General features: G+C 45.5%; 1 protein-coding gene across 5 annotated transcripts in view; it reads right to left on the reverse strand.

The window, feature by feature from the left end:
• Positions 1 to 15,016, reverse strand: part of ATF7IP (activating transcription factor 7 interacting protein) — a 181,281-nt gene that overhangs the window by 86,331 nt on the left and 79,934 nt on the right. For 4 of the 5 annotated variants that reach the window (XM_067559658.1, XM_067559659.1, XM_067559655.1 and 1 more), the window contains exon 2: positions 12,171 to 13,237. In XM_067559658.1, coding sequence (XP_067415759.1) covers positions 12,171 to 13,230 — 1,060 coding nt within the window. In that variant the 5' untranslated portion in view covers positions 13,231 to 13,237. Of the gene's footprint in view, positions 1 to 12,170; positions 13,238 to 14,706; positions 14,734 to 15,016 lie in introns of those variants that run through there. The other variant, XM_067559657.1, reaches the window with a different exon arrangement.

Here is a 15,016-nt window from a genome sequence, read left to right on the forward strand (position 1 = left end):
AGATGTCCTGCAGGGGCACCATTTCCAGGAACGCCGCCGACGAGGCTTGGGCTCTGGTTGAGTGTGCTGAAACAGCTCCTGGAAGTGGCACTTTCGCCTGCTTGTAGCAGGTCCTGATGCAGGTGGTGATCTAGGAGGAGATGCGCTGGGTGGAGACAGGTGAGCACTTCATCTGGTCCACCATGGCCACGAACAGCTGCGTTGACTTCCAGAACGGCCGCGTCCATTTGATGTAGTAGGCCACGGATCGTCTCATGTCCAGCAAGTGCCATCTCCGCTCCTCCTCCGAATCGTGCGGTTTAGGAAAGAACACTGGGAGGAAGATATCCTGGTTATAATGAAACTGGGACACCACCTTAGACAGGAAGGGCAGGTGGGTCTCAGCTGCACCTTGTCCTTATAAAAGACGGTGTGTAGGGGGGCTCCGATGTTAAAGCTCTTATCTCGGAGACCCTCCTAGCTGATGTAATGGCCACCAGGAAAGCTATCTTCCACAATAGGACAAACAGCGAGCATGTAGCCATAGGCTCGAAGGGGGGTCCCGTCAGTGTGGCGAGGACCAGGTTCAAGTCCCACGTAGGCACCAGGTCATGGACCTGCGGGTATAGCCTCTCCACCCCTTTAAGGAACCCGACTGACATGGGGTGTGAGAATAATGATCTCCCTTCCATTGGCTGGTGGAAGGCCGAGATTGCCACCAGGTGCACCTTTAGGGAGGCCAGTGCTAAACCCTGGTGCTTCAGGTGGAGCAGGTACTCCAAAATCGCCTGTATGGGCGAGCAGCTCGGTGGGATACCCCGGGACTCTGCCCAACAGGTAAACCTCTTCCACTTGGCCCGGTACACCACCTGAGTGGAAGGTTTTCTTCTGCCCAGCAGAACCTGTTGGACCTGTGCCGAGCAGGCTCTCTCTCTCTCTACATAAGCCACAGAGTTTCCATGCCATCAGGTGGAGGGAGTCCGGGTCTGGGTGCAGCAGGCGACCCTGGTCCTGGGAGAGCAGGTTGTAATGCTTCGGGAGCAGCACTGGCGGAGTGGTGGACAGGTCCAGCAACACGCTGAACCAGTGCTGTCTTGGCCATGCTGGGGCGATCAATATGACGTCCGCTTTGTCCTTCTTGATCTTCAAGAGGACTTTGGGCAGCAGCGGAATGGGGGGAAAATGCATACATCAGGGTCCCCGTCCATTCTATAAGGAATGCGTCGGAGATGGAGCCCGGCTCGCAACCCCGGAGTAAGCAGAAACTCGGGCACTTCCAGTTCCAGGACGACGCAAACAGGTCCAGTTGGGGAACACCCCACTTGAGGAAGATGAAACTTATCACCTCCGGATGTAGCGACCAGTTGTGTCGGGGTAGAAACGACCTGCTGAGGCGGTCCGCCTCATTGTTCCTGACCCCAGCGAGGTGAGAGGCAGATATGTGAAAGTCGTGCCTCACCGCACAGTCCCAAAGTCGAATGGCCTCCCGGCAAAGGGCCGAGGAGCACGTTCCCCCCTGCCTGTTCATGTAGAACATGGCTGCTGTATTGTCCGCGAGGACCTGCACCATCCTGCCCCTCAGGAATTTGAGGAATACCTTGCAGGCCAGGCAGACTGCCTTGAGCTCCTGGACGTTGGTATAGAGACTCCTTTCATCTGCCGACCAAAACCCCTGGGTGCTCAGGTCGCTGCTGATGTGGGCCCCCCATCCCACATCCGAGGTGTCCATGATGAGGGTGACCGATGGGGCCAAGTCTTGGAACGGGACCCCCCTCCGAACTTCCCTGGGAGTCCTCCACCAGTTCAGGGAGGTCAGGACCAGTGTGGGAACCGTGACCACCCTGTTCAAGGAATGCCTGGCTGGTACGTATACCGAGGCTAGCCACACCTGGAGAGGCCTGAGCTTGAGGCAAGCCAGCCTCACCACATACATACATGCCGCCATGTGTCCCAACAGCTGCAGGCAGCGCCTGGCTGTCATCGTGCGGAACCTGTGGAGATGGTCGATTATGGCGGCCATCGCCTCAAAGCGAGGCTGTGGGAGGAAGGCTCTGGCCTGAGTGGCATCCAGGGTGGCCCCGATAAAGTCTTTGCGCTGCACCAGGGTGAGAGTGGACTTCTGCTCGTTGATGAGCAGCCCCAGTCTGGTGCATGTCTCGCAGGTGAGTTCCAGGCTGTTCCTCACGTGGGCCCTGGACCTGCCCCGGATCAGCCAGTCGTCCAGGTAGGGTAAGATCTGGACCCCTCTGCAGCGCAGGTGGGCCACCACTACTGCCATACACTTTGTGAAAGCCCCGGGGGCAGATGAGAGGCCAAAGGGTAGGGCCGAAAATTGGTAGTGGCAGCCAGCTACCATAAATCGGAGGAAGCGTTTGTATCTGGGAAGGATGCAAATGGGAAAATACGCATCCTTTAGGTTGAGGGCAGCATACCAGTCCCCTGGATCCAGTGCGGGGATGATGGAGGCTAGGGAAATCATACGGAACCTTGAGATGTCTGATGAACTTGTTCAGACGGCGGAGATCTAATATGGGTCTCAGGCCCCCCTTTGCCTTGGGGATGAGGAAATACCTTGAGTAGAAACCCCTCCCTATTTTCTGTGGGGAGAGTGTTTCCACAGCCCCAAGGAGCAGGAGGGAATTCACCTCCTGCAGCAGGAGTTGCTCTTGAGAGGGGTCCCTGAAGAGGGACGGGGTGAGAGGGGAGTCCGGGGGGAAGGATGTAAGCTGAAGGGTGTAGCCCTTGAGAACTACACCGAGGACCCAACGGTCTGATGTAATCTTTCGCCACTTGGTGTTGTAGGGCCTGAGCCTTTCTGAAAATGGCAGGGGCACATCCAGGTGAAAGGTATGGGTGCCACCCTCGGGCGCACCATCAAAATTGTCTGTTGTTATTGTTGGGCCCCTTGGCTGGACCCTGTTGGGAAACCGCAGATGACCCCGATTGGTCGTGGCGGTTCAAGCCCCTATATCTGTCATGGCCCCTCCAGGGTTGTGAGGGCCTGGGCGGTGGCCGGGGGGCCAGCTGGGTCTGGCGCTGGGGTTGAGGCAGAGACTGGCGCCTCAAGGCCTGCGGTGTGTACAGCCCCAAGGATCTGAGGGTGGCCCTAGAATCCTTCAGGGCGTGCAGCTTCTCATCCGTCTTATCCGAAAATAGGCCTGCCCCATCAAAGGGCAGGTCCTGGATAGACTGTTGGACCTCCTGCATTAACCCCTGAGGACTGCAGCCACGAACACCTCTGCATGGCAATAGCTGAGGCAATGGCTCTGCTGGCGGTGTCTGCGGCGTCACTGGCAGTTTGTAGGGCCACCCCTGCAACAGCGGCGCCCTCCTCTAGGACTGTCGTGAAGTCCGCTGCCTGGTCCTGAGACAGCCCCTCTGCGAACCACCGCATGGAGGTCCAGAGGTTGAGGTTGTAGTGGCTGAGGAGCACCTGGTGGTTGGCGATCCTCAGCTGCAGGGCCCCTGTCGAATAGACCTTGCAGCCAAATAGGTCCAGCTTTTTATTATCTTTATTCTTGGGTGTATTGCCCGGGCTGCCCTGCCTGTCCCACTGGTTGGCCGCATCAACCACAAGGGTCCCAGGAGCTGGGTGAGTATATAGGAACTCGAACCCCTCCGAAGATATGTAGTACTTTTTCTCAGTTCCCTCAGATGTGGGGGCAACCGAGGAAGGGGTTTGTCGGAAAGCCTTGGCCAGCTTCAAGACTCTCTCAGGCACAGGCATGGCCACTCTGGATGGCCCTGCTGACCCAGCATCCCAAAGAGGGGGTCCGCCTCCTCAGAGAGTTCCTTTAGCCACAGGTTAAGGTTACTTGCCACACTCTTGAGAAACTCCTAGTGAGCCTTAAAGTCTGGAAGGGGCACCCTATGGTCCCTGGTGGCCGCGTCATCAGGGGAGGAGGAAGATTGCGGGAGGGGCCCAGTGGAGGGACCCTCCTCAGGGTCCGATTCCTCCTCCGAGGAATGGTCCTTATCTGGTTGGCTCGGTGAGTGGGGGGCTGTTTGGGCCACTGATGATTGTACAGAGACGGTGCCCTGACCCATCTGCGCCCCCCATGGCTCCTAGTAGGGCCACTGCCATGGTCCCTGTGGCCATGCCGGTGCCAGCATCGGTGCCGACTGTGGCACTTCCTGGAGGTGGATGCGGGACCCCGAGCCTCTGGAGTGGTGCCGGCGGTGTTTGTGGCTCCTGCCTGCCTTCGTCGATGATCTGCTCTGCGAAGACGTCGACGAAGACAAGGAGCGCTGGTGCCATCACGTACGGTGCCGGCGGGGAGGCGAGCGGCTAGAGGAGCTGAAGTATGACCTCCGCCTCGGCGCCAAGGTCTTACGTTGGTGCTTCCACTTTAGGGACCGGGAGCGGTGCTGATTCCGACCCCGATGAGCGTGAACGGCGGCGCGGTGCCGATGTCACCATCGGTGTGGAGTCCTTCAGCACCGGGATCCACGCCGGACTATGGTCCAGAGATCAGAACTGGTGCTGTGCCCGACTTTGTGTCGTTTCCTCCGGCACCGGGATCCGCGACGGGCTGCGTGCCGGGGATCGAGACCGGTGCCACATCAATGGACTCGGTGCCGGGGAGCGGGAGCTGCGCACCTCGTGCGAGTTGGAACTGTAGCAGCATCGCCTTAAGCATCGCCTTAACTTCTGGGAGGAGAGGGGAGCCCGCACCCTCTACCCTCTGTGACCGTCTGGGGGGAGACTTAGACTGCTGTCTTGACCACCCACCGGGGCCACCCAGCGCGGGTTTATCCCGAGACACCGGTCCCTGTACCCTCGGCTGAGGGAGGGAGGGGGGGATGGAGGCGTGGGCATGGCCATGGCCATAACGGCATGTGCCGCATCCAATGCCTCAGGCGTCGAGGGCCCTTGCAGGGGTTCTCCCCCACCCCCAGGAGTCAGGGGAGGCTCCCTGCTTGGAGATGCAGGTGCCAGAGTAATCTCAACGGCCCCTGGATGGTGCATCTCCTGACTCCCCCAGGCTCCCAGGTTAGCGGTGCGGGGGAGTCCTGGCGCTCAGTGCCCTGGCGCTTCTTCCTCTTCGGCACAGAGGACTGGCGACGGGTCGACACCAGTGCTGGTGGAGCACTCCGCACCGAGGGGACGCTCGGTGCCGCAGGGGAATGCGCCGGTTCCAAGTCCGGCCGGAGTGCGGACTCCACCAGGATAGCCTTCAAGCGCACGTCTTGTTCTTTCTGCGTATGCGGCTTGAAGGCCTTGCAGATCCTGCATTTATCTTTTCTATGCTGCTCTCCCAGGCAGCGGTCGTGAGGGTCGCTCATGGGAAAGGCTTTGCCGCAAGCGGTGCAGGATTTAAATCCGGTTGTGCCCAACCTAAAGCCCCTGAGGGCTCCTTATCTAATCTAACACTAACAACTATACTTAACAGCTACTTAACGCTAATAAAACAACGAGATAAAGTTCAACGGGGAGGCTACTTGCTAGAGAGCAAGAGGCAGACATTCCAGCAACTGTCATGGGTGGAAAGAAGGAACTGAAGGCTTGCAGGGCCGGCAGCACCTCATATACTGCAGCATGAGTGCAGCACTCCAGAGGGCACCTAAGCCGGCCCTACGGGGCTTGCTAAGGGGAAAAAAGTTCCGGGAACCAGTGCACGGGGCGAGTACTCCCCTATATTGGAATGGATATGAGCAATCACTCAAAGTAGAATTTGTGTTATTGAAACTTTAGATTACAATGTATAATAAACTAAAATGTAAATGATGGGGTTTTATTTAATGCCACTACCAGTATTGGTACTTGAATTTTTACAAAACTACTATAGGCATATATTGAAAACTATGGCCCTGATCCTGCAAGCACTTAAGCAGGTGTATAACTTCACACTAGCATAAAAGGTCTCACTGACTACAAGGGATTAATTTGTGCTAAAAGTTAAGCATGTATATAAGTATTGCAGGATCTAGAAGCCTAAAGGAACAGAAAATAGACAAAGCCATTGGCAACTAAAGAGAGGGGTATGGCTAGCTAGAGAGTGGAGTCAATGGTTACCGGAAACAGAGAAAGAGGAAAGTCCGTAGAGCTATAAACTGTTAGGGGGATGTGGTTTGGTAGAATCTAGGAGCTTTCAGAAGGTGGTCGGAGCTTCTGATAACACAATTTTCAGGCTTTGGCTTTTATGGTGTTTTCACTAAGTGGCTGTTTTCGTTCTAACCGTAGTGGGTGTGAAAGCTGATGATCAATACAGCAAATAGGTTATTAGTGTTAGTATTAACTGACATCACTGTATGAATTTATCAAACAATATGCCAAGATTACTAAATGGACTGAAGTAATAAAAATAGGTATTTTTTCAAAAAGTGAAATGTAAACCTTTTCAAGAATTGCTATTCAGAAAAAAAGAAAGAATTTATTCTCATCTCAAATTGTACGGAAAATCTGTTTCTTCAGATTTTTCCAGACCAAATGAACCAATGAACAAAACTCCCCCTACAGAAGTAAAAAAGCAAAAATACTGAATTTGATGATCCTGCAAATTAGACATGTTCTGTGCCAGCAACATCACTGAAACAGCCACCAATGATAGTTTAAATCCCTGTTCTAGTGCTTTCAGCAACTCTTCAACACCGTCATTCAGGAGTAGCCTCTATTCATCTTCAACGCCCATGATACGCTCCAAATGTGCCATAAAAGAAAGATGAAAGATGAAGTCTTAACTTGGTAAGTGAATTGCAGCATTCTTTTATATCATCATCACCTTCAACACAGAAAAAATAAGCAACAAAGAAGTGGTTGAAGCACTTCATTCTGAATATACTCCACTGACATATTTAAACTCATGGGTCCACTGCTAGATACGTGGCATGTGAGTAAAGAGTAAAAATTCAAGAAACACTGATACTGACGCAAGATTGCTGGTCAAGCATGAGAAACGACCCAAAAGTGGCTACTACATCCTTTCAGATGGAGTGGAGTGTTTTTTACTTTGTACTATTGATTTTTTATCTAAAAAGAAAGCTGCAAAATATTGTGTCCAAATAGATGAAGATGCCATCCAAAAATACTGAGAAAAGTATTACATGGTGGTCTTTGGCATTTGCACAGAAAACAAAAATAAAATGGAAAAGATGAGACATCTTGTCATGTGCAATCATTCTAAACGTCTGATTAATAGATGTTCAGCACATCATTTAAACCTCATTGAGACAGAATTCACACTTAAAAACAGTCCTAAATCACACTGTGGAAGCTAAAATATTCTTCTGTAATCATAATCAGCTGCTTGATTGGTTGACTGAAAAAATAAACAAAAGGACTGAGGTTCCCAGTATCCCAATATTCTCAGGAAGATTTTATTTCTATATTCACATCCAATTATCAGAAGCAGCCTGCAATTTACAGTGAGAACATTGGGTCTTTGATTTAAAGGTTACACATATTAATTTTTTTTAAAAGCAACTGAAGATGGTTTCTCAAGGGCTGGAGTAACTAGAGAGCACAAAACCACTTTTGTGGTCTCAGAGGAACTCTGGCTTGATTTAATTAATCACAAAGACTAAAATCATACAAGGGCAAAGTCCAAAACTATTCAGAGAAACCAAAGAACCTTTCCATTACTTAGCCAAAATAAGTGATCACAAATAGAAAGGTCATATGTAGAGCCCAGAATAGAAAAGAGGCTGAAATGTGGCTGATAGGACATTATTCAGAGTCTACCTTCACTTCCAATCATTTGAAATTGAAGATGTAGATTTCTACTCCAAATCTATGTTTCTGAAAGATGCTGTTTCACAATTAATTGCATCAAAATGGTGATAAATTATGATAGTGAAATCACTGAAGACAGCACAGCTAACTTCAGAATTCTGTAAATTAAAGGATATGTCTACACTGCCATAAAAGTCTCACAATATGGATGCAGCTAGTCCAGGTCAGCTGACTCAGGCTCGTGGAGCTCGGGCTGCGGGGCTAAAAACTGCAGTGTAAACATTTGGGAGTAGGCTGAGCTCAGGCTCTGAAATCCCATGAAGGTGGTGGGTCTCGAAGCCACAGCTCCAACCCGAATGTCTACACTGCAATTTTTAGCCCTGCAGCCTGAGTCACCCAAGTCAATTGATCAATGCTCTGAAAGTCAGTGCTGCAGGATTTTTATTGCAATATAGAGGTACCCTAAGAGACATGTACTCCTGTCCAGCCAGCAAGGCACCAACTGTTGTAAGAACATTTGAATTGGTTTGGTTAAGATTTCATATCAGGCCATGTACTGAAAAGCAAAATAATTAGGTAAAAGTGTGCCTGTATTTAAGAAGATACAAGAGATCATTTGTAGTTAACTAATTAATCTGCAGACTTGATTACTGTACTGTGTTTTATTTACAAAGTTGCAAGCCTTGAATTTGAAAATTGTGCCTTTTATGTCTGAGAAATAAATATGATTACCAAAGGAGGGACATGCACGATGTGTTTTGAGTTTCATGACACAAAATCTTTGACATTTTCTCAGTTTGGGGAAAATCAGAATCACCCTGGGAGCTAGGTACCAAAAATTCTTCTTTGTTAATAGATTTATCTGAAGGCTAAAGGGAGCTCAAATCTTTGCTGAAATCCTCCCCCTTTAGGAAAGGTTGATAAACGGACATCTCTTTTCCTCCAAGTTCCTTTTATACTATGTCTGACAATTGCTGCACTCTTCCCCCCCTCCCCCCAGTCTTCTCTTTTTCCTTCTTGTCTTCTCTTTTTTCCCTTTTTTTTGTTTTTATTTTGTTTTTACATTTTTTTCTTAAAACCCCCTTGCTCTTGCTCCTTTTCCTCTAGGGTTGAGATTCCATTCCAGCAATCATGGAAAAACTATAGATTGTAAGCCTTAAGCAGCATGAACAGATAGAAGCTTATGAGAGTGAAGGAGAGAATCTTGGGTTGGCATGTTGCTGCCTGAGCCTGAAGTCTTATGTACATGAACTTGCTTCTGCAACTCTATATATTGGGGACCACAACATGAGCAGGTAGTGAAGCTAGACAGCTTTTAAGGATTCACCTCCTGCTTTACCTGTGGACATAGCAGTATGTTTATAGTGTATATGAGAGTGGATCCTGGGTCCCCCAGCTTTCCCCATCCAAAATGATTCCTTCTTTGTCCAGAGCTTCCACTGAACTAGTGTGATTCGGCTCCCAGAGAGCGTCTCCAGGTGAACATAGGCCAAATGATCTGCTTCTCCTTTCCTATGTCAGTACCCCTCTCTCCACCCTCACCATAAACTGGACAGTAATGTAGATAAGTCTCCATTACTTTTTAGTCTAAGATTGGGTGAATTTCCTCCATATTGGGGAGACAGGGAGGAGTAGGGAACTCCCATTCAAGAACTTTTGCTTTCAAATTCAAAAGGGACTGCAAAGGCTGTTTAAACTACCAGGGAAAAGGTTATATAATCAGAAAGTACACCACACTTGCCCCTCTTCAGATGCCTTTAAGATTTAGAGGGCACCTGACCATTTCACTGAGATTTCTGATATCTTTTTAAGTTTGCTCTTAAATATGGTGCTTCTTATAGAGTTCACAGGAACCAGCTATATGTGTATGGTTCTATATGGTACAATTCTCTGCATCATAAGCACAGTGCATGGTAGAGAGACCATGAGTCTGCAACATCAACAAAATAATGAGAGTTTATACATGCAGTCAACACAATCTTAGTATATTCAACACTTTTAAAAGTTCCTATTGGAATGTATTAGGCACAATATCAGTTAAATCCTCCCTCAATGGTCAAGACAAGTGGACTCAGTTGTACCAAAGAGCTAGCCACATGGAATAAGTGTGAAGTAAATCACATCAGGAGACACTATTCAGAGCTTCACAAGAGTAACAATTAATGGCTAATCCATAATGAAGCCTTCGGATATGTATGTTGACAATGAAGTTTCCCCTGTATCATTTATATAATCAGTATAGGTGCACTTGGCAGCTTACAGACAGATAAAAATGGCAAGTTCCTGCCTTGGGGAGCTCACAGTTTTAAACTTCTTGATACATTGATGTATATTGGCAAAATAGAAACTTTATAAAGTTAGCCATTTCTCAGGCTGATGGTCAATGAAAGTTAACTCCTCCATTATTTTAAAAGTATAAAAACTAATTAATGTTTAAATATTATATGGCAACTGTATCCCTTCCTTTCTGTGAATTATGCTTGAGCAGCTTTTCAGAATCTTCTAGATAGCACAAAATGTGCTAACAAATAAAATGCTGTAGGCTACAAGCATTCCCAAGATATATGAGATCTGAGAAGAATAAGTAAAATAGGAGTACATACATTCTAGAAGAGGGAAAGGCCAGGATATTAACAATATGCCAGTCCTACCTCCTGCATTCGCATGTTTTGTTATCCTCTTTCCTTCAAATATCCAAATCATTTTAAACCATCTTTATTCTAGTTATTTCAGAGTTTCCCAAACTGTGGAAAACTAAGCTCCCTTTCAATTCTGCCATATTTTGCATACTGTAAGATTAGCATGCTGTTAATCTTCCACCTCTCCTCAAATAGTCCTTCATGTCTATGCTTTGGTAAATGCTGAGGTATTCGTCGCCGCTCTGGAACAGTAGTAATAATGTTATGCTTTCATCAAGCTTTTTTTTTTTTTTAAATCAGATTATCTCCACACAGGGTCGTTTACTTCAATTGTTAACTACAGTCTTTGTAAAAATATTTACTTAAATTGCTTACATTTTAGCCCTTAATTCCCTTAAATGTCTGCTCTTTTCTTCTTGAATTTGACATTAATATAATAGTTTTGTGTTGCCTTCCAACTCTGATCTGTATGTTGTCCATTTCGACTGCAAATTATTTGAGACAACCACTTGTATTCCTACATCTCTGGAACACCTCATATGGTTTTCAGGTACTATAGAAATAGTAATTATGAATAGCCTGGTAGGATCTCTAGCCAAAAATCTTCTAAAAATAGTATATGGTTCCTTATTCATTGAAGTCATTTCTGGCAACATTCCATTGATCTCAAGTATAAATAACTTTGGTTCACTGTCTCTAATAATTTTCATTAATCAGGATTTTCTAGTTCCTGTATTTTTGTGGTTCTCAGTCATTGCATAGTTTCTAGTTTTTGTAACATCTCTTTTGCAGAACTGCAAACCATATTCCCAAAAAACAGCTCTACCAATCCAGTACATTATGTATATTTTCCTCCAACTTAGATCCACCTTTAATTATGCATCTCTAGAGTTTTCATTTAAAAAACCAAACAGTAACAAAAATTGGTCTTAAGCACTGTAACTAAAGGTTTAAACCTCCATCCATCACCATTTTTGAGACAGATAACTCCTGGCTTTGGAGCGCTGTTAAATTTCTCAATTACCTGTGCTGGAGTAATCTCCGTTTCTTTCAGTTTACACCTTTGTCCTCTATTTTGGACGTGGAAGTGGGGGACCAGCAAGGTAACCAGGCATATATTTTGAAAAATTATTTCGGTTGTATTTCAATATCTGTACAATAAATTAAGCATGACAAAATAAACCTGAGGCAATCAAACTGCCACTGGAAAATCCCCATGCATAGGAAGACTCGCTACTGGTGTAAAGCTGGTAGAGTTGACTGCATCAGCTCCACTGCTTCCTTTACTGGAACCCCTCCCCAGCGTAATGGGACGAATGGGGTATATCGTGGATGTGGCAAGGGAGGGGAGCATTGAAGTGATGCTTTACATCAGTGATATTTATTAAAGCTGGGCCCTTGCACCTTTAATTTGTGCCAGGGCAATTCCAGGCTCCGACATTCCCCCCAAATTTTCCACTGCCCCCAAGGAGATCCATGAACCCAGTCCAGACACTTAGTACTTTCAACTTGGTTTTTCAGTGGTTGATTATTTAAATTGCTCTGCTTAAATCAGCTATTCATATTTTAAGAAGAATCACAACATTGGCTAAGTTAATCATTTGTCTTCTGCAGAGCTCATTACTTTAACAACAATGGCCTTACCCCATGAATTATCACAACAAAAATTGTTCTGAATTTGATGCTGTCTTAAATTACTTAAGTCAAGTTAGTTCTTACAAATATAAAATAAAGTGAAGACTCTGAAAATATACAGCTGAAAGATAAAATTCTATTCATGTAATTAATCAGTATACCAAGACATGTATCTAATTTATCAAATAAGTAAATGAAAATCTCAAATTTGGATGAAAAGGTCAACAACAACAACAGTATCTAACCTGGAGGATTTGTCTTGTTTGGTAGTATCACTTCAGCATCCTCCTCTTTCTCACCACATGGCTCCTCTTCATCAGAGAGTACTAAGAAAGCTTCTTTGGGCAAACTTTCACTGTTTTCATGTTTAGATGGTGAACCCAAAGAATTCTCCATTTTATCTTCCAAATCTGGGCTTGTGTCATCCACTGGAAGCAGAGAAGTTTTAGAAAAACAACTTAGTTCATCTTCAGCTGGGGCTAGCTTTTCCAAAATTGGAATTATTTCATCTGTTTCCATAGAGTCTGTGTTTTCTAAGATGCTCTCACTTGGCTCTTCTAGTGACTTTTCAATGGTGGTTTCTGGAAGATCTGCAGATTGGTCTCTTTCATCCTTTGGTTCCTGGTCAGTTTCCATACTGCTAGATATAGCCTCTTCTCCAACAGTATCGTCATCAACAACCTCTTCAGCACCCTTTTCCTCTTCAACAGGTAGATCAGAACTAACAGCTAATTCATTTGTTTCTGCTTTCTCTTCTGAAGAGTCATTAACATCACAGCTTACTTTGCTTTCACCTTCAGATGAGTTCTGTGTCTCTCTTTGGTCCAAACTATCTTTTATTCTGTGTTCTTTGTGGAGGTTATCATCTTTATTGCTATCAAGCACCTGATTTCCAGCCTCAGAGACTGAAGCAATAGGGTCCTCCTGCTCTTGTTCAGAAATAACATTCTCTGGAGACAATATTTCAGGTTTGCAATCTAGGTTACCATCTTTGTTCTCTGCCCTGACATCAGGGCTTTTGACATCAGAGACTTCCTCACTGTCAGTTCTCCCTTCTTCAGAATCAAGACATATATCCACTAAACCATTAACCTCCTTTTTCTCCTCCATGCAGTCTGTGTTGCTTAAAGGGGAATTTAGATAAGAATCTCCATTTTCATGTTTGCCATTTAACAGTTTAACTTCAGTTGTCTTCAGTAGCTCCTCTTTGACCTTATAGACAGCCTCAAGTTGTTGCCGATCACTTACTCTCATTGTTTTTCGGGCCTTAAAGACTTTTTTCTGGGGTTCTTCTGTGCTATCCATCTTGAACCTTAAATATAAAAATAAAGTATAGTAAGGAATGAAAATAAAATACTGTTTAGTGAAACTGCTCAGGAACCCCTCCCAATACATGTATTGTACACAGTATTCTAAGTACTAACACTCATACTTCCTTGGAGTACCTGCATTAAAAGTTGCATTAACTATATTTTAAAGCAAATAGATTTAATCACATTTATGAAAGCAACAGATACCATTATATAACAACTTTAATTTCATTTCTCATACATATCTTTCACACCCAGCCCCCTGAAGTGCAACAAGTAATCATAGATAATTTTATATACTAAAAGTCTACTGATACAGCTAACTAGATTCACAATGTCCGGTATTACAACACTTGATCAACTTATTGACATTTAAAAGTGAAAACAGACAACTCTTAAATTAGCTTGTGCTAACCTAAGATCCAACACAAAAAATTCATGAGAGAGAGATGCAAACAGTTCCTTGGTTGGAAACCAAACATTCTGATACCACTGGTACTAGAAAGCTAAAGATTTTACTCTTATTTTTGTATAAAACAATGTTTACTCAATTCTGGAGTTTCAAAAAACAATAAAAGAACTTGATTCTCCTCTGTAAAAAAAAAAAAAAAAAAGCATTACTAATCTGTTCAGGAACTGTTGTTCTTCAAGATATATTGCACATGTTCATTCCATTCTTGGAATTAATTCGCCCCGTGCACAGCTGTTGGAAACATTTTCCCTCAGCGGCACCCATTGGATGGAGCTTTGCTGCTCCATACCACTGTGTGCAGGTATAAAGGGCAGAGCCACCTGGTTCTCCTCAGCTCCTTCTTTCTTTTCTTTTTTCAAAGAAGAGGGGTAGGAGTGTAGATTGTGGAATTGACATGTGCAACGCATATTGAAGAACAACAGTTATGGAACTGGTTAGTAACCATTTTTTCCTTCTTTGAGTGATTGCACATGTGCATTCCACTCTTGGTGATTCACAAGCTGTAAGACAGGAGGTGGGATCAGAGTCTATTTCAATAAAGATTGAAAAACAACTCGCCACATTCTTGCATAATCTCTGGAATCTTGAGCCCCGGCGTAGAGGAAGGCAAATGTGTGGACCAAGGATCAGGTTGCCTCTCTACAAACGTCTGCAGCTGGAACTTGTGCTAGAAAGGCTACCAAGGCTGACTATGACCTTGTTGAATGAGCTGTGACTCCATCAGGTGGAACAACATTAGCCAAGCTATAGTATGCGAATATGCAGTATGCAATTCAGGAAAAAATTCTCTGGGTGGAGACTGATTGACCTCTTATTTTGTCTGCCACTGCTACGAACAGCTGGGGGGGATTTATGAAAGTAACTGGTTCTATCCAGCTAAAATGCCAAGGCTCTTTCAACATCCAAGGTATGCAAACACTCTTCCTCCCTAGTTGTGTGTAATTTTGAATAGAATACAGGCAAATGAATTGGCTGCTTGACATGGAAAGAGGAAATTACCTTTGCGACAAACTTCAGATGAGGAGGCAGGTAAACCTTGTCCTAAAAAAAAAAAAAAAAAGATTGTATATGGAGGTCCCTACATTAATGGCCTCAGCTACTCTTTTGGTTGAGGTGATGGCCATAAAACATGATATCTCCATTGATAAAGCAGTGAGCAGATAGCCAGTGGTTTAAACAGGGGACTCATAAGTCTTGACGATACTAAGTTTACATCCCACAGCGGAATGCAGTCTTGAACTTGAGGGTATAATTTGACCAAGCCTTTTAAAAACCTCATGGACATGTCATCAGAGAAAACAGAGTGATT

The sequence above is a fragment of the Emydura macquarii genome, unplaced genomic scaffold (genome assembly GCF_026122565.2).
Source record: "Emydura macquarii macquarii isolate MOO-44397 ecotype Brisbane River unplaced genomic scaffold, CSIRO-AGI_Emac_v2 contig_2205, whole genome shotgun sequence".
NCBI classification, from domain to species: Eukaryota; Metazoa; Chordata; order Testudines; family Chelidae; genus Emydura; species Emydura macquarii.